Below are 25,722 nucleotides of genomic sequence, written 5' to 3' on the forward strand. Positions count from 1 at the left end.
AAACGACTTAAACAGCGAATACAACATCCTTTATTCTACGACAAATAGCAGTTAGTGATTTACAGTTTTCGTGCTAAGACAAACTTCCGACAAGGATGTTCATTGACGTAATACAAACAACAAAATGTCCTTCCTCTTAAAAGGGAACTAGACCTTCCCCTTTAACGAAACCACAACAATCTTTATGATTTGAGGAAGTCAATATCGCCAGTAAAACCATGTAATATTATTGCGTTGTGGACTCCCGTATTTGTTCTTGGCCATATATAACATACGAACGGAAACCTTATACAATAACGATCAAAGCAAAGTGTGTCATTTAAGTGAGTGAATATAGACTGTAACTTAATATACTGTGGTTAAACAGAGAAACAATGATTTTTTTCAAGTGCCATGTACGGATTAAAGGGCCACATGCACAAATCACTCAAATATTGCATTGAATCGCTTTACTCATATCCCACAGAACGCTTTTGTAGAAAGAATGGCTGCTGCAAAAAGTAAACACCAAACAAATGATCAGTATTCACACGTGAAAAAACTAAACATATCTGTTAACGTTTATTAATAACGATATCACTATAAAAGATTGGATGCACTTTTTTGCCTTTCGATGTTCGACCCTTCGGGATGTTGATCGTTTACTGGTTTTGTTTTCCCCTTTACTCCAATCTTTTCCCTCTTCGGCAAACACTTGTGAATGTAGTAAATTATTGCTTCTCGAAACCGACTGTCCCTTGCACTATACGTTAGAACGTTCACCAAGCTGTAATCAACGACAAAAGGTATTTTAGTGAAGAGGAAGCAATCAAGTTTCTGTTGCGACCGAAAACATGATTGGTGAAAACTTTATCCCAAAATAATTATTATTCAATATGGTCCTAAGGCCCTAAAGCAGATATTAAAGAATTCAAACGATCTGTTTAGATTCAGAAGACACTCGAAAGAAAAATTGCATCCTATCGTCACATAATATTGTAGCAAATATTTCCTGCATACATATTTATTTTGTATTTTGAGGATACAGGAGGTGTGTTTATTTCATAATTGTTCTGAGTAACTAACCTGTTTGTCATGCTCAGGTAGAAGCAAACAGTAAGAGCTCTGGTGTTTCCATTGCAGATGGTGTTGTAGGTGATTAGAGCGACAATTAAAATGGGTACTGCAAACCACAAAAAATGTGATTGGTAACTTTCTGGGAAATAGCAAAGTATTTACTAAAACATGCAACTAACGCCGCGTGATGACGAATCCGATTTGCATCAGAGCAAGTGTAATAAAAACAGACAACTCGCGCTTTTGTCGGCCAATTCTCATTTCACGAGTTGTCTTTGCCATTTTTTTCCTCAGCACAATTCCAGTTGCGACGAGTATTGTTGTCTGCAATTACACAAAGAATTGAAGGCTTTGGAAAAAATATGATATCCAAACAGCAATGAATCGCACAATAGAAAATGGACGTATATTATACCATCATGATGAAAGGAAGCAAAAATACAAATGTAAACAGCAGGAAGAGCAACGTCTGGTGTGCCTCCGTGTTTACGAACGCAGTGAACCCGTAGAGAAGTATAGGTGGGGCATATCCAAGTATTAACTGATTAGGAAACCAAACTAAACACAATGAGCAAAATTATAAAACAAGACTATTTTGTAAACACAAATTAATATAATAAGTGATGTTCGACAATTAAATTGTAAAATATATTGCAAATTATCTCACACAGAACCGATGCGGTGACGACCGACATTGCCCAGAAACCTGCAATCATGAGGTAAACTGTTTTAATGTTTTGTGCTCGGTACTCGATTGGCCGCACGATGGCGTACATGCGCATTCCCGCCATCAACAAAAGGTGGTGCATGGTCGAGGTATGACCAAGAAGATACAGAAATGTAAACATCGCCGTTTCAGCGCTGCCTGTAAGTTCGGCACGACGTTTTGCGAACTGCAAAGCCGTCAGATTGATTGACCAGGTGAAGTTGTAGAGCACCACAACCAGAAGGATTACGGCTAAAAAAATTAAATATCCGTTTTGCTATATGTGTACTTAATGTGAAACTTGTTGCTAATTTAGTGTTAACTTATTCTAATTAGGATACATCCTATTAAAAGTCTGGTCGATTGACTTTTTATCTAAATATAGCGTAAAGTTATTCTAAATGGGAGGCAGAGCATTAAAAGTCTGGTATTGTCTAGTAGCTTTTGATATGGATTCACCACTGCGGCAGTGCAGCAATTTGCCACCTTTCTGATTATTTTTCAATTCTTTGTGACCGATATAATGTTTTCAAATCAATTAAATCACATTTCAGCCAAAATCTCGCTTCCTTCCCACCTGTGATTAAATCTGCTCCAGCCAACGATGCTTTGATGGTGTTGTAGTTGCCAACGAAACCTGGCCTTTTCATCACGGTGCAAAACACAACAAAACCGTTGCTAATCAAAATCGCAAGACCAAGCAAGATGATAAACATTGCAAATCCCGAAGCATCCGCCATGTTACATTCAGAGCAGTGTCGTATCGAGATATTTTCACAAACAGGAAACATTGTTGATTTGCAGAATGGCAGGTTACCGCAAAAAAAGGAATAGTTGAAAATGGTTGAATTGGTTGAAGGATCAAGCACAAAACCCGTGCCAGGTATTATATTATCTATGTTAGCCATGATCTAAAAATAGTTCATTTAACACGTTTGTTTCAAATAAACATCATATAAACCAGATAGCATGTTGTCAATATAAACTTAACTATAGATTTTGTTTTTAGATATGTCCTTCTGGCATTACCGGTACATAGATTTTATTTTAACCGTCGTATTGTCTGTCATTCGGCGAGTCTTCTTCCGGATTATAATATCTACGCAACTTTTATGCCAGGAGGACTGTTCTTTTAAAACTATAACGCCTGTCAACAAAATCACTATAAACATTTTGTGTTTCAAAGTTACGAAACTGGATAAAACAGATTTTTGTTCCATTGCACAACAGATCATTACGGATACAAACTTTATATCAGATGGATCTCCACACATAAATACCCTCCAATTTACATTTAAAACAACAAATCGTATCAGTATTGACTGCTCTTTTCTAATGCTTGGCTTGGCCAAAAATAAATGTTACTTGTTTCATTTAACCGCAAAGCCTTTTAACCTGTGTGCTGTTAATCCATGAAAGTTCAACAAAAATATCCTCGTGCGCTGGCCTGAACACAACAGCTTCCGGAATAGTTCACACAGGCTCGCTTTTTTTACTTGAGTAATAGCAGATTTACATCCGCGAGTCTCGCAGTGAGAAGCAAGTATGCTTGGGAGTTTGAAGGCTGCGCCATGATTCACTTCTTACGTCACTCTCATGAATGTGACGGGGTAGTCCAAAACCGGGGCTACGAAAGGGAATAACAGTTTGCGTAAGTAAATGTGTAGAGTAATTTCGCCATGTTTATGTAAACGCCTGTTGTTCGTTTTGCTGTTCGCACATTTTGTTTGTCTATCTTTATTCTTACCTCACCTCTTTGTTCACTTATACTTGTATATTTCTTGTTTATTTCCCAAACCTTTTGTTTGTGATTAGTTGGTTCACCCAGCATTTCACGTTTAGTTTTAAACGCCTGAGTGCTGATTGGTTGGTAGAAGATGTGTGTCACGCTGATTGGTCAGGATGCTGACAGTCAAAATATTCAGTGGCATGCCCCAAACTGGCGCAACGTTATCACAGCACGATATCTTAATTCACGATTAAGCGTTAAACGTTGTACGTAATTTCGCTTGAAGATAAATAGTTAAAGGTCGACGCACGCTAAAACCAGGCTGCAATTTCTTAGATACCATTGCCTTTTTTTTCTTTAACACAATTCCTTGCGATGAGTACCATTGTCTGCAAATACAGAATGGAAAGGAGGTATCAGAAAAGAATCAACGCAAACTTAGCGCAATAGTGAATTGTTGCAGGAAAAGATACCACGCAAATAATGAACATTCAAATGTGCAAAAATATATCACATGTATCAAGCAATTACTGACAATTGTTAAAGGTTAGATATTTTTTGTTGGTTTTCCATATTTAACCCTTCGGGATGTTGACCGTTTACTGCTTTCGTGTTCCCTTTTGCTCGGATCTTGTCGCTATTTGGAACACACTTATGAACATAGTAATATATTGCCTCTCGAAACCGACTGTCCCTTGCACTATACGTCAGAACGTTCACCAAGCTATTAGTAACAACAAAAGGTGGTTTCAGTGTTATTACATTTCGGAAAAGTCAGCATGCGAGAAAAGTTACAAAGGCAATAAATAACAATTCGATTTGTCACGTCCTGGAGTAGACCATTGCTATTGTTATTTAACTTAAGCCGAGGCCCTAAGATCCAGTGGAGGTTGCATAAATAAGTAGAAGTCAATGTTAGGTAAGATTGATTTTATTCGCATTTCCTGGGTGTAGGAAATGCGTTAATGTTGGCGGGCCGGGCGCTCGTGTAATGATAAAAATATATGTGGAACTAACCTGTTCGTAGTGTTCAGGTAGAAGCAAATTGTAAAAGCCAAGGAATTGGCACTGCAGATCGTATTGTAGGTGATTAGAGCGGCAATTAAGATGGGTACTGCAAAAACCACACAAAAAATCTAAATAGTTGCGTTGTGGAAAATTCGAATATTTTCAATAAAAATACAACTGACGCCGTGTGACGGTAAATCCGATCTGCATCAGAGAAAGTGTGATAAAAACAGACATTTCGCGCTTTTGTACACTGGTTCTTATTTCCCTGGGTACATTTGACATTTCTTTCTTTAATGCAATCCCAGTTGCGATGAGTAGTGTTGTCTGCAATCACACAAAGAATTGAAGGTATCAGAAAAGTTATGATATCGAACCAGCAAAGAATCATTCGTCAAAAAATGCATCTTAAGTAAACTTAAACAAAATGCACGTATATTACCATTGTCATGAAAGAAAGCAAAAATATGAATGTAAACAGGATGAGCAACGTCTGTTGTGTCCCCGTGACGCCGTTTATGGACGCAGTGAACCCGTAGAGAAGTATAGGTGGAGAATATTCAAGTATTAACTGATCAGGAAACCAAACTAAACACAATAAGCATTAATGTGCAAAAATCATTTAAATTTAATAGTACTTCACAAAACCACCTTATCTATTAAAATTAACAAGCAAGTTGTGGAGTCCAACACAAATAACAATACCTATAGTCGATGTACTGACGATCGAGATTGCCCAGGTAGCTGCAATCATGAGGAAAACTGTTTGATAGTTTTGTGCTCGGTACTCGATTGGCCGCACGATGGCGTACATGCGCATTCCCGCCATCACCAAAAGGTGGTGCATGGTCGAGATGTGACCAAGGAAATACAAAAAAGTAAACATCGCCGTTTCAGCGCTGCCTGTAAGTTCGGCACGACGTTGTGCGAACTGCAAAGCCGTCATGTTGATTGACCAGGTGAAGTTGTAAAGCACCACAACCAGAAGGATTACGGCTAAAAAATTAAGCTTTAGGAAGTAATTCGTCTCTTTTTATTTTTCCGACGCTCTTGCTAGCTGTGTACATAACGTGAAACTTGTTGCTAATTAAGTGTCAAATTATTCTAATTAGGATACATCCCATGAAGAGTTTTGTAGATTTTATTATTGTTAGATTGATGTGGCTTGTCAAGCAACTTATTATTCAATATCATGTTACTCACCTGTGATTAAATCTGCTCCAGCCAACGATGCCTTGATGGTGTTGTAGTTGCCAACGAAACCTGGTCTTTTCATCACGGTGCAAAACACAACAAACCCGTTGCTAATCAAAATCGCAAGACCAAGCAAGATGACAAACATTGCAAATCCCGAAGCAGCCGCCATGTTGCATTCAGAGCAGTGTCGTATCGAGATATTTTCACAAATAGGAAACATTGATGATTTGCAGAATGGCAGGTTACCACAAACAAAAGAATGGTTGAAAATGGTTGAATTGGTTGAAGGATCAAATACGAAGCCTGTACCGAATACTATATTATCCATGTTGGTCATGATCTGTGAAAAAATTTATTCAGCGTATTTATTTTGCTGTTGTATTGGTCCAAACCACATGAATTAACATGTTAGCCTGGCGTCATTATCAACTGCACCATAAATTTTATGCGCATAAGAGCCGTAATAATCAACGAGAGCTGCAGATAGGGTGTATACACGCACTGTTTCGACCTGTAAGGTCTCATCAGTGCAGCAGTTGATGTGGCACTGTGCTAGCTGGTAGACTAGCAGGCACACAGATTTCCACTTTGTGGTACCTTTCGGTCAATCATCGATATGTTGGTTACCAAACTAGGCAACAATCAACACAGACGAGACCTTACAGGTCGAAACAGTGCGTGTATACACCTGTCTGCAGCTCTCATTGACCATAAATTTTGTTTTTTGATGTTGTAAAAGTGTTTTAAATGTTTTTGTTTTTATTGTGTACAATTGCAAACCATACGTTAAATCAGCAGTGCGGCTCAGGTTTATGAGAACAAACATTCCTGCGTAAATAAACTGTAAACTATGTTTTGCTTTATTTCCTGCAAACATCGAACCTGTCACTCTACAACACACACGAGAAAGCTGGGTCAAATAAATGTGTGTTGTATAGGAAATTGTTCATACTAAAGATTAATGCAATATTATTTATTTTTAATTTTAACTGTGGCAAATAGCTTAACTTATAAACTTAAGTGTAACCTTATTAGAACAATTGAGCTATACCTGATGTAAAGCAATTGAGCTATAGCTATACACAGTGGTGGGATTCAAAATTTTTTGTCAGCCGGTTTTATTACAAAAGTCGTAATTTTCTGCAGGTTCTGTTACAAAAAGTCTTATTGACAATAATCCTAACCAGTTCGCTGATCGATTCTATAAAACCGGTGCAAACAGGCTGAATCCCACCACTGGCTATACCTGATGTTGAACAATTGAGCTACATTTAGCTATACCTGATGTTTTAAATGCATATTCTTATATTAGTTTTGCCCAACCTTTCAGAAAACAACTTCCACTGTCTGTTGTTACCCACGATTATTTGACCAACACTTAAACGATCTGTTAGACGATACAGCTGATCGATCACTTCTTCCGACATAATAGTTTCCGATACTATCTACGTAACTGCATGGATTGTTCGTGTTTCTGCGGGCGGATTTTAAACGCTTGATGACCCCTAACATTGTTTTCTATTTGTACAGTGTTGGGAGGGTGCTTCTTAGTGTAAACCATGCAATGTACATTCTTGTATTTTTTGTTGTGAAACAAAAAAGTAAAACTTCTGATTAATCTAAAAACAAAATATTTACTGATGCTGTACAGTTGATGTTTTTAGGTGTTGCATTATGACAAAAGAAGAAACCCGTAACTGTTGCAGCTTACCGAAAAGTTTTTGTGTAGTAGGCTATATTCAGAGAACAATTACTTACGTTACTCACGTGACTACAAATGAGCAGTTAAAAGCCATGGTGCAAAACAGCGATCAGGTGACAGTTTGCGATTTCGCCTTGTCCATACTAAGTTCTTTCAAGAGTGATTTTTACAATATGCCATTTTGCTAGTATTTGTGCAATTAACAAACACAATTTTATTAACACAAGAAATTTACATTTCGCCTTATATACAACAAATGCAAAAATCTTTTTCATGTGTAATATATGCTACAGAAAAGAAAAAAATTTTGCCTGAAGGTAACAAGAAACAAAATGCATGACTCCTTACATAGATCGCTGTAAGTCATGACGGTTAAAAAAGGTTATTTCAGGACAACAGAAAAGCAAATTTATCATTAACGTCATTTCCGAAACGACAAAACATACTGACGCTGTGTAAGCACGACGTTTTAAGTTGATTTAGGATTACAACGTTAAACGTCGTCCGTCATACCGCGTATATACGTCCGTATTTGCTGTTACTCAAATTACTACAAATCAAAAGATAGTTCCGGGTGCACGTGCATTTTTCTGTTCTTCACGATGACTTTGCAAAACCAATGCTAAAACAGAAACACAACAGGAAATTCAAAATTCAGAAAAGATTTACAACCTGGAATGTTCAGGAAGTCACCACACTGCACACTCATCTGTGTATGGTGTAAGACCATAGAATGGATCTAATTTTGCACTACACGCTCTCCATGTCCGTCACTTTTCTTGATATAGCTTTCTTCGTATTCTGCTGTGAAGCACGTCCAGTGGTAAACTTCATACGTTCGCGCACACTCTTGTGACATGCGCAGAATAGTTCACTCACCGCTTTTCTAAACTTGCTATCAATAGTGCTGTACACCAGTACATTTACCAAGCTGAAAAAGAACAATTTTTGACTTTATTCTGCAATGTACCCTACTATCGAATAATAAAAGTGACATTACTTGAAAAACCGTACCCATTTGACATGGAGATATAAAAGCAAACGATGTATGGAACTGATATATTGGTGGGGTTCAAGGCTCCGGTGTAAGTCATTACCACTACCACGATGACAGGAACTGGAAACAAGAACTTTCCGCTACAAGATGGTAGCAAACATGGCATGTCCTATACTTACGAAGAGTTATGGTAAACATGATTTGCATCACAGCCAAAGTGACAAAAACCGTCAGTTCGCGCTTATTTCCAGATGCAGTTGATCTCAGTTTGTTTGATTTCTTAACATGTTGTGATACGTAATATCCAGTGAGAACAGAAAGAAACATCTACAAATACCTTCCTTAGCAGGCAAGATTGCAGTCCAAAATTACAATACACACTACTTACCATGAGAATATAAGGGATTATAAAGACCACCACTATCATTGCGATAAATGGAGAATAATCTGGCTTCAGGCTTACTTCGGTCAAGGTTAGGTTATAAAGAAAAATCAGATGTTGGTAGCCGAAGCTGAAGACTTTTGGAAACCAACCTACAATATTATGAACGTTGAACTTCAGTCTCCGCACTTTGTGAGGAAAAATTTCCCGTTTAAGTTATGCGCGTGTTTATAACGACGGCGTGCAATACTGGATGCTTTACTCACGTGGGGACACGGCACAGACCACAGCAACAGACCACACTACGGCTAAGCCAATGCAAACGTTTCTCATCGGCTGATGCTTGTACAATAGTGGCCACTTAATGGCATACAGCCGTTGCTGTCCGAGGAAGACGAGATGGTAGAGTGATGAAGTGTAAATGAGAAGATAGAAAACACCTCCTGCTGATGCAAGCGATGATCCTTGGAGTGAGATCGCGTACAGGAGGAGTTCATTTGCAGTGGAGTTGAGTGTATTGAAGATGTTTGGCAGAACGATGACAAAAAGAATCACTCCTGCGTTTATTTCCATAAAACGATCACATATTAGAATGACTTTATGAAGTGCCATTAACAAAAGTTTATAACCTTTCAAAACTATCATAGTATTGTAAGACTCTGCTGATTTACCTGTGAGCATGTCCGTTACCGCTAGAGAAGCTTTAATTTTACCATAACTCCCAATGAAAGAGGATTTCTCTCGAGCGAACAAGACAACAACCAGTAGGTTGCTAACAATAATCGCCAACGCAAGAACGACTACCACAAAAATTAGAAACCCAGCGCCGACCATGCTGCATTGGGCACATTGGTTCAATGGTGTATCTGCGCACACAACAGGAGCTGAGTTTGAACAAAATGCCGGAAACCCGTAGAACGTCCGGTCGATTGCAGTGTTGGTATTTACACTCGTGTTCCCGATTGCGTAAGCTGTGCTGTTTCTTAGCTTCACTGTGGAGTAGTTCGAGGCTGCTGCAATCTTGGGTATGGACCCAGGGTCTGTCGATGGCATCGAGATGCGTGTTGAGTTCAATTCTGCTAGTTGCCAACTGGTTACAGAGTTTAGCTGAGTTCTTGGATGAAGCAATGTTGTTGTCGTTGTTGGTCGAATGGTTGTCCGTTTACTCCAGGCCAGATTTTGCTGTGTTGCTAGTTTAAAGTTTTGTACGAATGCATTTCCTGGCTTTCGAACTTGAATCGTAGGTGTTGCATTTACAACCAATGGAATAGTGGAGTTCATGTTTTCTAATTTGCGGTTCGAAGAACGTTTATGTTACGTCTGCAGTCCTGTAAGTTAAGATACTAAATCTTAAAATCAACATTTTTTCTTGCTCATAATTATCGCATTGATAAGGATTACAGGTTTATTGCAACGACTGTAAGTAAAATATTAAAGACTATGTGACCGTTCTATATATTGGCCCAATGTCTTTCATAGGTCAATTACAACAAAAAAGCAACAGTAATTAGTTTGTTGATGAGTCGCATCCTTCCTCACGTAACATTGTCCAGTCTTTATGAAATAAGATTGTATTCCTGCTAATCATTTTTATGTTGGTTTGGTAACGTTCAAACGTTTACATAAGCTGCAAAAATGCCCTAAGATAACAAAACGCTTTAATATTTTTCTCTTACATATGCAACGCGACCCTGCCTATATCCCGCTTTGTTTCTAAAACTCAGGTGGAAGTCAAATGCGCTTAACGGTTTTGTATATTATGTTAGCTGCATCATCACCCAAACATCCCATAGCTAAAATATAGGTTGTCACAAAACTTTGATAACCGTCTTCCTGTCATGAGTAACGTAGCTTTTACGTGTGTGCCTGAAAGCTACGCTGCCTAAGGTCAATTTTACTTCCTCAGTTAATGTATTATCGTGCAACAATGTTAGTAGTCAAACACGAAATCAGCAGATTATACAAACACTTGCGGCACCCAATAGCGAGTCCACGAGTATTCGTATCGAATCTTCGAATCTGTGCAGAAAAATTGATGTTGTCTAATTCGACGCGAATTAGCGTAAAATGTTGGCAAATCATTACCATTTGCAAAAAGTGTTTGTTTAAAAAAAGTGATGCAAGAGTGCACTTTTCCACACCAAGCGTGATGAGAAGAAAATGTGACTTTTTTTTAAATTCACATATAATTTTGGTTTTCTGGAACAATGTTTGATAGACCATGGTTAGTTGACTTCTCTGCGAGGTTTGTATCGGGCGGTGGTTGCAATATACGATTATAACATTTCTCATCATTGTCCCCGGAATATCCGCACGCGTTTTCGCCACTGACACAAATAGAAAACATACAACTTCGAAAAAGTAGAAAAGAGGATTTGGGTAAAATGTCACAAAGAAAATAAACTAAGTAGCAGTTGCGAATTTGTATTGTTTTAGTTAAATGCCTCAATACTGCAACACTGCAACACTGCGTTTTCCAACAGCATTCTATGCAATGCATCTTTGTGTGGTTTTGAACAACAGTAAGGAGAAACGGTTGCACTACACGCTCTCCATGTGCGTCACTTTGCTTGAATCAATTTTGTTAAATTTCTGATGCAAACCAGTTCCAGTGGTCAATCGCTTTTATGCACGAACAGTTGTGGGGTGACATGTGTAGACTAGTTCCCTCACAGCCTTTCTAAACTAGCTGTCCATAGTACTGTATACCAGCACAGTTACCAGGCTGAAACGAAAGTATATGCACTTCATATACCGGCACATTAACCAGGCTTTTTCATTTATGAATTGAATATCACACAAGACGTTACTTATACAACCGTAGTTGCCAACAGACCCTGGTCTTTTCATCACGGTGCAAAACACAACAAAACCGTTGCTAATCAAAATCGCGAGACCAAATAAAAAAAACAAATATTGTAAATCCCGAAGCAGCTGCCATGTTGCATTCAGAGCAGTGTCGTATCGAGATATTTTCACAAATAGGAAACATTGATGACTTGCAGAATGGCAGGTTACCGCAAAAAAGGAATGGTTGAAAATGGTTGAATTGGTTGAAGGATCAAATACGAAGCCTGTACCGAATACTATGTTATCCATGTTGGTCATGATCTGTGAAAAAATTCATTCAGCATATTTATTTTGCCGTTGTATTGATTTAAAACCATATGAATTAACATGTTAGCCTGGCGTCATTATCAACTTCACCATAAATTTTGTTTTTTGATGTTGTAAAAGTGGATAAAATGTTTTACCTGATATAGCTATACCTGATGTAAAGCAATTGAGCCATAGCTATACCTGATGTCGAACAATTCAGCTATATATAGCTATACCTGATGTTTTCAATGGACATTCTGATGTTAGTTTGGCCCAACCTTTCAGAAAACAACTTCCACTGTCTGTTGTTACTCACGATTATTTGACCAACACTTAAACGATCTGTTAGACGATACAGCTGATCGATCACTTCTTCCGACATAATAGTTTCCGATACTATCTACGTAACTGCATGGATTGTTCGTGCTTTTGCATACAGATTTTAAACGCTTGATGAACCCTAACATTGTTTTCTACTTGTATAGTGTTGAGAGGATGCTTTTTTGTGTGAACCATGCAATGTACATTCTTGTATTATTTGTTGTAAACAGAAAAGTAAAACTTTAGGTTAATTAAAAAGAAAATATTTATTAATGCAATACAGTTGATGTTTTTAGGTGTTTCATTATGACAAAAGAAGAAACCTGTAACTGCTGCAGCTTGACGAAAAAGTTTTTGTGTTAGGCTATATTCAGGGGACAACCTACACCTGAGCCCTGTATCGAAAATCTATTGATTTTTACGTAAAATTTATGCTTGTCAAGTTGTCTGTTCGCTCGTATCTTGCACAAATACAGCCATTTTGCACCGAAGTTGGTTTTACATGAAAATTCATTTTGTTTGTGACGTAAATTCTTAAAAAAACATGCAGAAATAATCGTACATAAACAAATTGGAGGAACGTTTCACTTCCTGCACTTCGTGATGTGCTCCAATTTATTGTATATGGTTCATTGATTTTACGCGCCCAAGAAAGAACACCACCCAATCTCTTCACTGCACTTTATTTCGAAAGGATCGGATATTTAGTCTACGGCTAACAACTCAAGAAATGGCCCCAAGACGTCAAAATAAGACAGGAAAGATAACGCGCATCAAAAAAAATTAAGTTTCTTTAAGTTCTTATAATAAACAGTCATTCAAACGTTTCGCTGTGTGATTTTGTGTGAACCTTTGTAGTTTTATGAAGGACCGTCAATTTAGATTTGCTGGAAGGTGGCTTTGCGTGATGTGTTCTTAATCTTTCATTCCAACCACAGAAAAGCTGTTTGACGGAATTCCGAAACTTGTCGTCCATTGCGCTATACACCAGCACATTCACAAGACTAAAATACACTTTAATTGTAGCAAAACTTCAAAAACGAACCAAAGGTAATACCTGTTTGCCATGGATAGATAGAAGCAGATAATATATGGAGTTGCAATGTTCGTGGAATTAAGTTGTCCTGTGTAACTCAGTATCACCACAACAATCAGGGGAACTAAAACAAAGGTTGGTTCAAAACCAACAAGAATATAATTTGGAATGTCTTTAGGTTCTGATCACGATTTACCCATGGTCAGCGTAAAACCGATCTGCATGGTTGCCATAGTAGCGAATACCACGAATTCTCTTCTGCTGTCTTGGTCGGTAGCTTTCATTTTCGCGGACTTGCGCAAATGCTGGTATACGTAATATCCGGTCACAAACGAAAACAAGGTCTGAAACAGAAATAAACGGACACTTTTGTCAAAAGGAGTCCAGCAGTGTCTGTTACGAAAGCAATAAGGCAGTAAATGTACTGTTGCATTGCTTACCATTACGACGTAAGGCAGTATAAATACGATGACAACCATCACCACCAGTGGAGTGTAATCAATCACAGTTGATGTTGTAACGAGGGATAGATTGAAAAGGAATATCAAGTGTTGATAACCGAACACGAACGAAGGGAACCACACTGTGAAAACAAACAGCGAAAATAAATGCTTTTTGCAGACAATTAGAGAAAAAATTACCACTAGGTGGACTAGAAAGGTGTACGTGCTACACAAAAAATGCGCCAGACCCATATACTAAGACGAAAACCTGATCGGGATTCGTAGCCAAAAAATCCTGGGTTCAAATCGCGGTGTGGTAAAAAAAAACAATATCAGTCGATGAAGATGGGAAACAGCCTTTCTCGCACTTGATACTTACACGGGGAAACGGCACAAAGAACAGAGAAGCCCCAAACGACTGCCAAACCGATGTACACATTTCTAGAGTTCTGCTGTTTATATCGTATCGGCCACCTGACAGCGAACAGTCTTTGTTGGCCGAGAAACACCAAGTGATATAAGGATGCTGTGTGGATGAGGAGGTAGAAAAATCCTCCTGCGGAAGCAAGGGGTGATCCTTGAAGCGAGAGGACGTATTGAAGAAGTTGATTCGATGTTGCGTTGATTGTCCAAAAGAGGTTTGGAAGAGCAACGACAATTAGAAGCAATCCTTTAAAAAATTCAATAAATGGAGGCGACAAAACATTATTTGATTGCTTATCATTAGTTTTACTTTAAGATTTTCATTTTAGATATGCTAAATGTAGTCGTTAATCATTACTGCATGTTGACATCATAACATTTTACGTAATTTATACTATTTGTCATCACATTGCAGATTCGTTGGATAGCCTAAATTAAATTCAGACATTTGTAATGTGATAACTATTTTACGAGAACTTTGCAACATAAATGAAAATCACCACTTGCTATAAATTTAATAAGGGTTTACAAACTACCTGTAAGCAAGTCCGCGACCGCCAAAGAAACCTTAATTTTTCCATAGCTTCCTTTGAATATCGATTTTCCTTCGAGGAAAATAACAATTACCGAGAGGTTGGCCAACACTATCGCAAAAGCAAGCAACAGAGCAAAAGCAGCAAAGAAACCAGCACCGACCATGCTGCACTGGTTGCAGTCCTTCAGGCTGGCATTAGAACAAGCCGATATCGCCTCTGCGTGGCAGAACGCTGGAAAACCGACCAATGTGTCATTGGTTGTGTTCAGTGCTGTGGCATTTGTGGTTCGAATCACATTGATGACGAATTGGACTGTTTGTGGTGGAGTAATTGACGGTTCTGTCATCGGTAACATTATTGTTGTTGTTGGAGTTGTCGTTGTAGGGACCAGATCGAACGGAGGTGTTTGAAGTGGTGCCATAGAAGTGGTGGTACTTGATCTAGACATAATTATTCCTTCAAGCAATTTCCACGCAGTTTCAGCAAATATTGCCAACTTCGATCCCTATTTTCTGGAACACAGCAGGTCAGTTGGGTTCGGTAAAATGGCTGCGTTTTAACTACAGCTGCAATACATTTCTGTACAGAGCTACCTACAACACATCAAAATCATGGCAACTTGTGTATAGCTGTTTGCGATTTTATATAGGTTTCAAAATGGGTTTTAAGTGGTGAACAGCTATACAGATTCGCCCTTTATTACATTTGCCGTGTTGTTTGCACTCATGCATTTTATCCTAATAAAGGTCAATTGTATGACGACCGAAACGTCTATCAAATAAATAGTTTATTTTGCCAGAAGAGAGTTGACACATTATTAGGCCTGGAACCGCCAGCAGCAAGTTGTACAGGTTCGTGCTAAAAAAAAACAGCATATGCCTGAGGGAACGGAGAAGCAACGGTCATTTAATGCTTGGTTCATCAACTTCGCGCTCTCTTACATTTACCGTGTTGTTTGCAACCGTCGGTCAAATAAATAATTTATTTTGCCAGAAGAGCTATAAAATTTACCAAACTCAACAACAACATACGAATGTAGTGCTGACTACCTTGTTAACTGTATGTATTGATTCACACGGAGGAAACGTCGCTTTTTAAACATACAATGTGTTTAAGCGCGATGCTCATTCATAATTCATTCATCGTTATTCACTGCTACCGTTTACCGAGGTTTTATGTTGTACTGCAATATTTGTCTAAACTTTCTAACTGTTGCCAAAATTGTTTATCCGCTGTTGATCTGCAGGTTGATAAATTGGCTTTACTGATTACAATACTGCCTGCATTTATCACTTGAATTGGTCTAAAACGATGTTATTTGTTTTATTTAAACAAAAAGCTTTTCAATCTTTCATGACCTGTTCAGTCACGACATCTCCTCAAAATTGCCCCAAGCGCTGGCCTAAACACAACTGCTTCCGGACCAGTTAACACAGGCCTGCTTTTATTAGGTGAGTAATAGCAGATTTACAACAGCTCGTCGTCGCATCCGCGAGTTGCTCAGCAAGGACAAAGTAGGTTTGGGATTTAACGTCATATTCGCTTCTTACGTTACTCACGTGACTACAAATGAGCAGTTAAAAACCATGGTGCAAAACAGCGAACAGGTGACAGTTAGCGATTTCGCCTTGTCCATAGTATAAGTTCTTTTGGAAGTGACTTTAACAATATGCCATTTTGCTAGTATTTGTGCAATTAACAAACACAACTTTATTACCACAAGAGAGTTACATTTCGCCTGATATACAACGAATGCAAAATCTTTTTCATGTGTAATATATGCTACAGAAAAGAAAAAAGTAATATTGGCTGAAGGTAACAAGAAACAAAATGCATGACTCCTTACATAGATCGCCATAAAGTAGGTCATGGCGGGTAAAAAAGGTTATTTCAGGACAAGAGAAAAGCAAATTCATTAAACGTCATTTCCGAAACGACAAAACATACTGACGCTACGTAAGCACGACATATTAACTTAATTTAGGATTACAGCGTTAAACGTCGTCCGTCATACCGCGTATATACGTCCGTCTGTGCTGTTACTCAAATTACTACAAATCAAAAGATCGTTCCGGGTGCACGTAAATTTTTCTGTTCGTTACGATGACTCTGGAATATTAGTAAATAAATATACAAGCAAAAGCAAAAACAATTGTAAAACAGAAACACCACAAGAAATCTAAAATTAAGCAAAGATTTACCAAATATAATGTTTTTGTTGCTGCCAGGCATATTGTAACTTAATAATCTGTTCTACTGGCATATATAAAACGTAACTTTATTCACCGACGTTTCGCCTGTTATTCAACAATGCTTCCTCAAGTTAATGAGACAGGTACAGCACACAACTAACGCCAAAAAACGTGCCAACACGAAAAAGGGGATAACGCTAACACCGCTTGTGAAATCATGTGATGTATAAAAAATGGGCGGGAAAACTACAGTTACAGTAAGTTGTTATACAGCACCGGGAAGTAAACGCACTGTTCCCTATCATTAACACAGCGATTGTTCTTGTGGATGTGGAGCGCTTCTAGGAAGAGGCGCTTTGTATGATCCACCTCCTTTTCCACAAGAACAATCGCTGTGTTAATGATAGGGAACAGTGCGTTTACTTCCCGGTGCTGTATAACAACTTACTGTAACTGTAGTTTTCCCGCCCATTTTTTATACATCACATGATTTCACAAGCGGTGTTAGCGTTATCCCCTTTTTCGTGTTGGCACGTTTTTTGGCGTTAGTTGTGTGCTGTACCTGTCTCATTACCTTGAGGAAGCCTTGTTGAATAACAGGCGAAACTTCGGTGAATAAAGTTACGTTTTATATATGCCAGAAGAACAGATTATTAGGTTACAAAGAATTACCGACTGTAATGTTCAGTAGGTCACCACACTGCACACTCATCTGTGTATGGTGTTAGACCATAGTATGGATTTAATTTTGCACTACACGCTCTCCATGTCGGTCGCTTTTCTTGATAGAGCTTTCTTCGCATTCTGGTGTGAAGCACCTCCAGTAGTCAATTTCTTTTGTTCGCGCACACTCTTCTGGCATGCGCAGAATAGTTCCCTCACCGCTTTTCTAAACTTGCTGTCAATAGTGCTGTACACCAGTACATTTACCAAGCTGAAAAAAAAACAGTATTTGACTTTGTTCCGCATAATGACTCAATAAATATTGAGTAATAAATGTGACGTTCTTTAGTTCATTTATGAAATCAACATCACACAAGACGTTACTTAAACAACCGTACCCATTTGACAAGGAGATATAAAAGCAAAACATGTATGGAGCGGATATATTGGTGGGGTTCAAAGCTCCGGTGTAAGTCATTACCACAACCACGATGACAGGAACTGGAAACAAGATCTTTCCGCTACAAGATGGTAGTAAAACATTGCATGGTCTATACTTACGAAGAGTTATGGTAAACATGATTTGCATCACAGCCAAAGTGACAAAAACCTTCATTTCGCACTTGTTTCCTGATGCAGTTGATCTCAATTTGTTTGATTTCTTAACATGTTGTGATACGTAATATCCAGTCAGAATGGAAAGAAACATCTACAAATACCTTCTTTGCAGGCAAAATTGCAGTCTAAATTGAATACTTACCATAAGGATATAAGGGATTATGAAGATCACCACTACCATTGCGATAAATGGAGAATAATCTGGCTTCAGGCTAACTTTGGCAAAGGTCAGGTTATGAAGGAAAATCAAATGTTGGTACCCGAAACTGAAGACTTTAGGAAACCAACCTAGAATAATATGAGCGTTGAACTAGAGTCTCCGCCCTACGTGAGGTAAAATTTCCCATGCTTTACTCACGTGGGGATACGGCACAAAGCACAGCAACAGACCACACTACAGCCAAACCAATGCGAATATTTTTCTTCGGCTGATGCTTGTACAATACTGGCCACTTAATGGCATACAGCCGTTGCTGTCCGAGGAAGACGAGATGGTAGAGTGATGAAGTGTAGATAAGGAGGTAGAAAACTCCTCCTGCTGATGCAAGCGATGATCCTTGGATGGAGATCGCGTACAGGAGGAGTTCATTTGCGGTGGAGTTGAGTGTATTGAAGATGTTTGGCAGAACGATGACAAAAAGAATCACTCCTGCGTTCATTTCCATAAAACGATCACATATTAGAATGATTTTATGAAGTGTCAACAACAGTTTATAACCTTCGAAAACTAACATATATTGTAAGACTTTGCTTATTTACCGGTGAGCATGTCCGTTACTGCCAATGAAGCTTTAATTTTACCATAACTCCCAATGAAAGAGGATTTCTCTCGGGCAAACAAGACAACAACCAGTAGGTTGCTAATAGTGATCGCCAACGCAAGAACGACCACCACAAAAATTAGAAACCCAGCGCCGACCATGCTGCATTGGGCACATTGGTTCAATGGTGTATCTGCGCACATAACAGGAGCTGAGTTTGAACAAAATGCCGGAAACCCGTAGAATGCCCGGTCGATTGCAGTGTTGGTATTTACACTCGTGTCCCCGATTGCGTAAGCTGTGCTGTTTCTTGGCGTCACTGTGGAGTAGTTCGAAGCTGCTGCAATGTTGGGTATGGACCCAGGGTCTGTCGGTGGCCTCGAGATGCGTGTTGAGTTTAATTCTGCTAGTTGCCAACTAGTTACAGAGTTTAGCTGAGTTCTTGGATGAAGCAATGTTGTTGTCGTTGTTGGTCGAATGGTTGTCCGCCTACTCCAGGCCAGATTTTGCCGTCTTGGTGGTATAAAGTTTGGTACGAATGCATGCCCAGGCTTTCGGGTTTGAGCCGTAGGTCTTGCATTTACAACCAATGGAATACTGGAGTTCATGTTTTTGCAATTGCGGTTCGGAGAACGTTTATGTTATGCCTGCAGAAAATCAACTTTTTACCTGCTCATAATTATCACATTGATAAGGATTGCAGTTTTATCGCAACGACTATAAGTAAAATATTGAGGACTATGTGACCGTTCTATCTATTTGCCCAATGTCTTTCATTGGTCAAATACAACAAAAAGCAACAGTAGGAAGTTTGTGAATAAATGTATGCTTCTTCATGGCACATTGTCCCGTCTCTATGAAATAACATTCGTATTCCTGCTAATAGTCTTTTCTTGGGTTTGCTAACGTTCAAACGTTTGCATTAGCTGCAAAAATCCCCTATGGTAGCGAAACACTTTAATATTTTTCTCTTGCCTTTGCACAGCGATACCCTGTCTATACCCCGCTCTGTTTCTAAAACTCAGGTGGAAGTCAAATGCACTTGACGGTTTTGTATATTATGTAAGCTAATCACCGCACAAACATCCTACAACTAGCTACGTTTTGTCACAAAACTTAACCGTCTTCCTGTCATGTGTGGTGTAGTTTTAGCTGTGTCCCTGAAAGCTATGCTGTGTAAAGTTAATTTTATTTTCACACTCATTAAATTATCGGGCAACAATGTCAGGAGCAAAACACGAAATAAGTAGATGATACAAAGACATTGCAAAATTTGCAAAAAGCAGTTTTAAAATGCGTTTGTTCCAAAAATGAGTTTCTAGGGTGCATTCTACCGCACCAAGCACGATGAAAAGAAAATGTAATTTTAGTTTCACATACATATATTTGTTGTCTGCTGGAACAATCCACAAAAGACCATGGCTAAATGTTAGTTCCTCTGCAAGGTTCGTATCGGGCGGTGGTCGCAATACACGATTAAAACATTTCTCATTCTTTCCCCCATAACATGTGCACGTATTTTTCGCCACTGACACAAATACAAACATATAACTTCAAAAGTTCAAAAAGAGGATTTGGTTAAACTGTCACAAAGAAATCAAACAAAGCACTAAATCTTAGTTCGTAGCCAGCAGTTGCGAATTTGTATTGATTTAAGGTCTCAACACTGCAACACTGCGTTTTCCAGCAGCATACTATGTATATCTTTGTGTGATTTGGAACAACAGTAAGGAGAAACGCTTGCACTACACGCTCTCCATGTGCGTCACTTTTCTTGAATCAATTTTGTTTGATTTCTGATGCGAACCCGTTCCAGTGGTCAATCGTTGTTGTGCACGACGAGTTGTGGAGTGACATGTGTAGACTAGTTCCCTCACAGCCTTTCTAAACTTGTTGTCAATAGTACTGTATACCAGCACATTCACCAGGCTGAAAAGAAATTTTTGCACTTAACACACTGGTAAATTTACCAGGCATTGTTCATTTATGAAACGAATTTCACACAAGACGTTACTTAAACAGTCGTACCCGTTTGACATGGAGATATAAAAGCAAACGATGTAGGGAATAGATATATTGGTGGGGTTCAAAGCTCCGGTGTAAGTCAATACCACTACCACGATGACAGGAACTGGAAACAAGATCTTTCCGCTACAAGATGTTAGTAAAACATTAAATGGCCTATACTTACGAAGAGTTATGGTAAACATGATTTGCATCACAGCCAAAGTGACAAAAACCATTGTTTCGCGCTTGTTTCCCGATGTAGTCGATTTTATTTTGTTTGATTTCTTAACATGTTGTGCGACGTAATATCCAGTGAGAACAGAAAGAAACATCTACAAATACCTTCCTTAGCAGGCAGTATTGTAGTTCAAAATGACAACGCACACTACTTACCATGAGAACATAAGGGATTACGAAAACCACCACCATCATTGGGATAAAAGGAGAATAACCTGGATTCGGGCTTACTTTGGCCAATGTCAGGTTATAAAGGAAAATCAGATGTTGGTAGCCGAAGCCAAAGACATTCGGAAACCAAACTACAACAAAATGAACGTTGAACTTCTGCTTTTTTTGTACACAATAAATCTTTATTTATACAACCAGTGTTGTATTCGTGGAATGTAAATTGCTTTACTCACGTGGGGACACGGCACAGACCACAGCAATTGACCACACTACGGCCAAGCCAATGTAGATGTTCCGCAACGCTTGATGCTTGTATGCCATTGGCCACTTAACCGCATACAGTCGCTGCTGTCCGAGAAAGACCAGATGGTAGAGTGATGAAGTGTAGATGAGGATGTAGAAAACTCCTCCTACTGATGCAAGCGGTGATCCTTGGAGTGAGATCGCGTAAATGAGGAGTTCATTTGCAGTGGAGTTGAGTGTTTTAGAGATGTTTGGCAGTACGATGATTAAAAGAATCACTCCTTCGTTTAACAAATAAACTTGTTTTATAAAGTTAAACAGACAAAGAAACTATATGTTTAAAAAATGTCACAATATTGTCGGGCATCATTACTAACCTGTGAGCATGTCCGTTACTGCCAGTGAAATTTTAATTTTTCCGTAACTCCCAGAGAATGAGGATTTCTCCCTTGCAAACAAAACAATAACCAATAGGTTGCTAACAATGATCGCCAACGCGAGAGCGACCACCACGAAAACGAAAAAACCGGCGCCGACCATACTGCATTGGGCACATTGGTTCAATGGTACATCAGCACATATAACATGAGCTGAGTTGGAACAAAACGCCGGAAACCCGTAGAACGCCTGATCGATTGCAGTGCTGGTATTTACACTCGTGTTTTTGTATGTATTCGGTGGTAAAAAGAATTGTATAAAACCAGTGCCTGGCGATAGCATCGGAAAGCGCGTTGAATTCACTGCTGGTGTTTGCCAACTGGTTTCGTTTGCAAGAAACAATGATGTCGTTTCTGGTGGAATGGTTGTCTGAATGAGGAAGGGATCTGGTGGAATGGTTGTCTGAATGAGGAAGGGATCTGGTCGCCTGATGATAAAGTTTGGTATGAATACATCCGCAATTACTGGCATACTCCCAGTTGTTGCATTTTCAGTCAATGAGATTGTCGAATTCATCCTTTTGGATTTGTGGTTTATCGAAAGTTTATATTGTGTCTATTAGCTCCTGTATCTTAACCAATGAACTGACACATTAACGTTTCCTGACTGGCAATTTTCCATAGTTTACTTACACATTTCTCTCATCTTTTCAACTCATCATCACAGCTCGTTATAACAGCATTGATAATGACTGATAGTCATAAACGAAACGACTGTACGGAGAGTATAGGCATTTACGGTACACTTGTGCTGTGTATAATCTAAAACTATACGTTTCATATTTTTATTCTTTCGTAATGATACAAACGTTCGCAACAGTGTGTGCCACTCTTTAAATTTTGTTCTCTTGGCCTTGCACGCCGATACTATCTAAGCGCTGCCAAAACGGCAAGGTTTAATAGTTTCAAGTCAAATGTGCTTGAGGATATTGTGTATCACGTGTACTACGCAATTACCCTAAACATCCTTTTAAGTATATGTTGTTTATTACACCAAGCAGCTTTGATAACGACTTCCTGTCATTCCTGTGTGCGTGGCTTTGAGACACATCGCGTTGTGCAAACAAACTGAGATAATTTATGTGATCGTATCGTTGAAGTATGTAAATTGCTGTCGGTAACAAAACACAAAATTAGCTCTTAAAAAGTTTGAACTTTGCTGGTTGGTCAACACCCCCTATTTTTAAATAACATTTTCCGTTTATAACCAAGATAAGGCGGTTCTTGGTCATTTCATCATGGTAGATAACGGGCGTGCTAAACGCATCCATTTCACGTTGGTCCCGACCTACGAAAAACCTTCCATCAGCGCTAATTGGTGAATAAAACCCCTTTGAGAAACGTTTGTTTCAAAAAATATGCGCTAAGCATTTTTTCGCAAAGCAGTTTTGGTATAATCTCTGTCCCGGTAATGTGATATAGTGGACAAGTAACTGGTGACTTCTTAAAAACAATGTTAACAGCACAGTAACTTAATGCATATACAAAAGGTGTTTGGGAGATTACACATACATAATAGAAAGGCACTTACTGCACTAAAATACCAATTATACAGAAACCAAGTAAAAAAAATATGTTTGTCCACAATTCGCCTGCGTATGCTCACTGGTTTTGTTAAATCTGTGAATCAAGGAGTGTGACGATCGTAACAATAAAACAAAACGAGATTTGTCACACACTGGCGACTGGTGAGGATTTGGAAGATTGGCCTTTCTTGGACAACATAGTACTTTGCGTTGGTTTGTGTCCGTACGTTCCGACGGACGATTCTGCAACACGCTTGCGGATGATTTCCGGGCAGCAGGCACAAAACAGTTCCTTCACCGATTTCCTAAACTTCTTGTCCACCACGCTGTACACCAGCACGTTTACCAAGCTGTAAATTGGGGGGGGCATGGGTAATAATTTGTTTTAAACGAAATGGTGCATGGTAGGTAGACGTTAGGTTTCTCATAAAACACACATTATGTCGATACCTGTTTGACATGGAAACGTAGAAGCAAATGACGTAGGGAGCCGCAATATTATCAGTATTTAAGTCACCACTGTACGTCAGTATCACCACCACGATGAGAGGGACTGTGTAAAAAGTATAATTAACCACTTTGTTATCATTTACTCCAGTTTGACCGAAGCTTACCCAGAGTTAGAGTAAATCCGATCTGCATTGCAGCCAAGGTGGCAAACACCATCACTTCCCGGTTTCTCGCGGCGGAAATCGAGTGAAGTTTGCTGGATTGTTTCATGTGTTCCGCTACTTGACATCCGGTAAATGCGGTCAGAATTGTCTTAAAATATAAAGGATGTGTTTAAAATGGTGCGATATAAACTATCGTGGTAATGTAATTTTGGATTACTCACCATCGTCAGAAAAGGGAGAATGAACACAAGAACGACCATTACAATCAACGGTGAATAATCGGGCGAAACGGTAATTTGGGCCAATGTGAGATTGAAGAGAAAGATCAGTTGCTGGTACCCGAAGGTAAAAAACATGGGAAACCAAACTGCAATAAAGCAATAATCACGAAAATATTTCGCAATAAAAAAAATGTTTCCAATCAACTTACGGGGTGATACAGCACAGGTCCCAGCAATTGCCCACACTGCTACCAGGCCAATGTAGGTGCTGCGCATAGACTTTTGCTTGTAAGCTATGGGCCATCTTACGGCGTAGTATCGCTGTTGGCAGAGGAAGGCCAGGTGGTAGAGTGATGAAGTATGGATAAATACGTAGAAAACTCCACCTGCTGAAGCCAGTGGAGATCCCTGGACTGAGATGGCGTACTGGAGGAGATCGTTAGCCGTGGAGTTAAGCGTCATAAGAATGTTTGGCATTGCGACGCCCAGCAGAAGCACTCCTAAAAATGTTGAATTGTCAATGCAACAGGATAACAAAATTCACACAATTTATCACATACATCTTTTCTTACCTGTTAGCATATCCGCAACAGCTAGAGATGCTTTGATTTTCCCGTAACCACCAGTAAAAGCGGATTTATCTTTGGCAAACAAGATAACGACCAGAAGATTGCCAAGGATAATTGCAAGAGCCAGGCCAACCACAATAAAAATAAAAAACCCGGCAGCGGCCATATTGCACTGGTTGCATTGATTTAATTGCACGTCTGCACACAGCACGGGTGCCGAATTGGAACAGAACGCAGGAAATCCATAAAACGCCCGATCAATTGGTTGATTTGTCGAAATAGTTGAGTTAGGTGATGCTGTGGCGTTATTTGTCGATGCATATGTTTTGTGTGTCGTCTCAAAGTTTGGTATGAATCCAGGAGTTTCAGGCAGAAAAAAAGCAAGACTTGGCTGGGATGTAGTTGTCGTCAGAACGGGTGCAGGGAATTCCAGAGGCGTCGCGGGTGTTCGAGTTTTTTCGGTTGTTGTTGTTGGTAATGCAGTTACCGGTACCGCATTTTCGGGCGCCATAAACACCGGCCCAAATCCAACAAAGTTTTGAATGAATGAATGGCCTTGGTTGGAAATCATTTCAAGGGAGATATTTAAACTGCTGGCGTTCATCACTTTAGTCGTAGCAGAAATACTCATGCTCCTGGTCTTTAAATGCGTTTCTTAGAAGCAGTCTGCTGGCAATTTTGCAAATTCTGCTCTCCTAAAATAATACACTTGTTGCAGTGATTTGGCAGCAAAGATAAAGTTAATTATCAATTAGGTTTCTGATGGTGTCACGCACATTTATGCAGCGTCGCTAAAACTAAAATTGCAAAAACTTTCGTCAGCCTCGC

The 25,722-nt window shown here is 39.1% G+C and overlaps 4 protein-coding genes and 1 pseudogene across 4 annotated transcripts; all 5 read right to left on the reverse strand.

Annotated features, from left to right (window-relative positions):
* Positions 1-8,148: 8,148 nt before the first annotated feature.
* LOC145898177 (uncharacterized) lies at positions 8,149-10,058 on the reverse strand. Its single transcript, XM_082986608.1, has 6 exons — positions 9,449-10,058; positions 9,044-9,334; positions 8,784-8,929; positions 8,575-8,722; positions 8,413-8,515; positions 8,149-8,329 (listed from the first exon to the last, which is right to left on the reverse strand). Exons 1-6 carry the CDS (start codon positions 10,056-10,058, stop codon positions 8,149-8,151), a joined length of 1,479 nt encoding a protein of 492 aa, XP_082842734.1.
* A 1,344-nt stretch (positions 10,059-11,402) lies between these two features.
* LOC145898178 (uncharacterized) lies at positions 11,403-15,083 on the reverse strand (annotated as a pseudogene).
* A 2,497-nt stretch (positions 15,084-17,580) lies between these two features.
* LOC145898179 (uncharacterized) lies at positions 17,581-19,477 on the reverse strand. The gene is made up of 6 exons (XM_082986610.1): positions 18,868-19,477; positions 18,467-18,757; positions 18,251-18,396; positions 18,052-18,199; positions 17,889-17,991; positions 17,581-17,761 (listed from the first exon to the last, which is right to left on the reverse strand). Exons 1-6 carry the CDS (start codon positions 19,475-19,477, stop codon positions 17,581-17,583), a joined length of 1,479 nt encoding a protein of 492 aa, XP_082842736.1.
* A 1,137-nt stretch (positions 19,478-20,614) lies between these two features.
* Positions 20,615-22,481, reverse strand: LOC145898180 (uncharacterized). The gene is made up of 6 exons (XM_082986611.1): positions 21,905-22,481; positions 21,518-21,808; positions 21,270-21,415; positions 21,061-21,208; positions 20,898-21,000; positions 20,615-20,798 (listed from the first exon to the last, which is right to left on the reverse strand). Exons 1-6 carry the CDS (start codon positions 22,479-22,481, stop codon positions 20,615-20,617), a joined length of 1,449 nt encoding a protein of 482 aa, XP_082842737.1.
* A 616-nt stretch (positions 22,482-23,097) lies between these two features.
* Positions 23,098-25,525, reverse strand: LOC145898181 (uncharacterized). The gene is made up of 7 exons (XM_082986612.1): positions 24,898-25,525; positions 24,535-24,825; positions 24,326-24,471; positions 24,105-24,252; positions 23,941-24,043; positions 23,642-23,840; positions 23,098-23,295 (listed from the first exon to the last, which is right to left on the reverse strand). The coding sequence occupies exons 1-7, from the start codon at positions 25,523-25,525 to the stop codon at positions 23,098-23,100; spliced, it is 1,713 nt and encodes a 570-aa protein (XP_082842738.1).
* Positions 25,526-25,722: the final 197 nt, after the last annotated feature.

Source organism: Ascidia mentula, chromosome 4 (assembly GCF_947561715.1).
Source record: "Ascidia mentula chromosome 4, kaAscMent1.1, whole genome shotgun sequence".
NCBI lineage: Eukaryota > Metazoa > Chordata > Ascidiacea > Phlebobranchia > Ascidiidae > Ascidia > Ascidia mentula.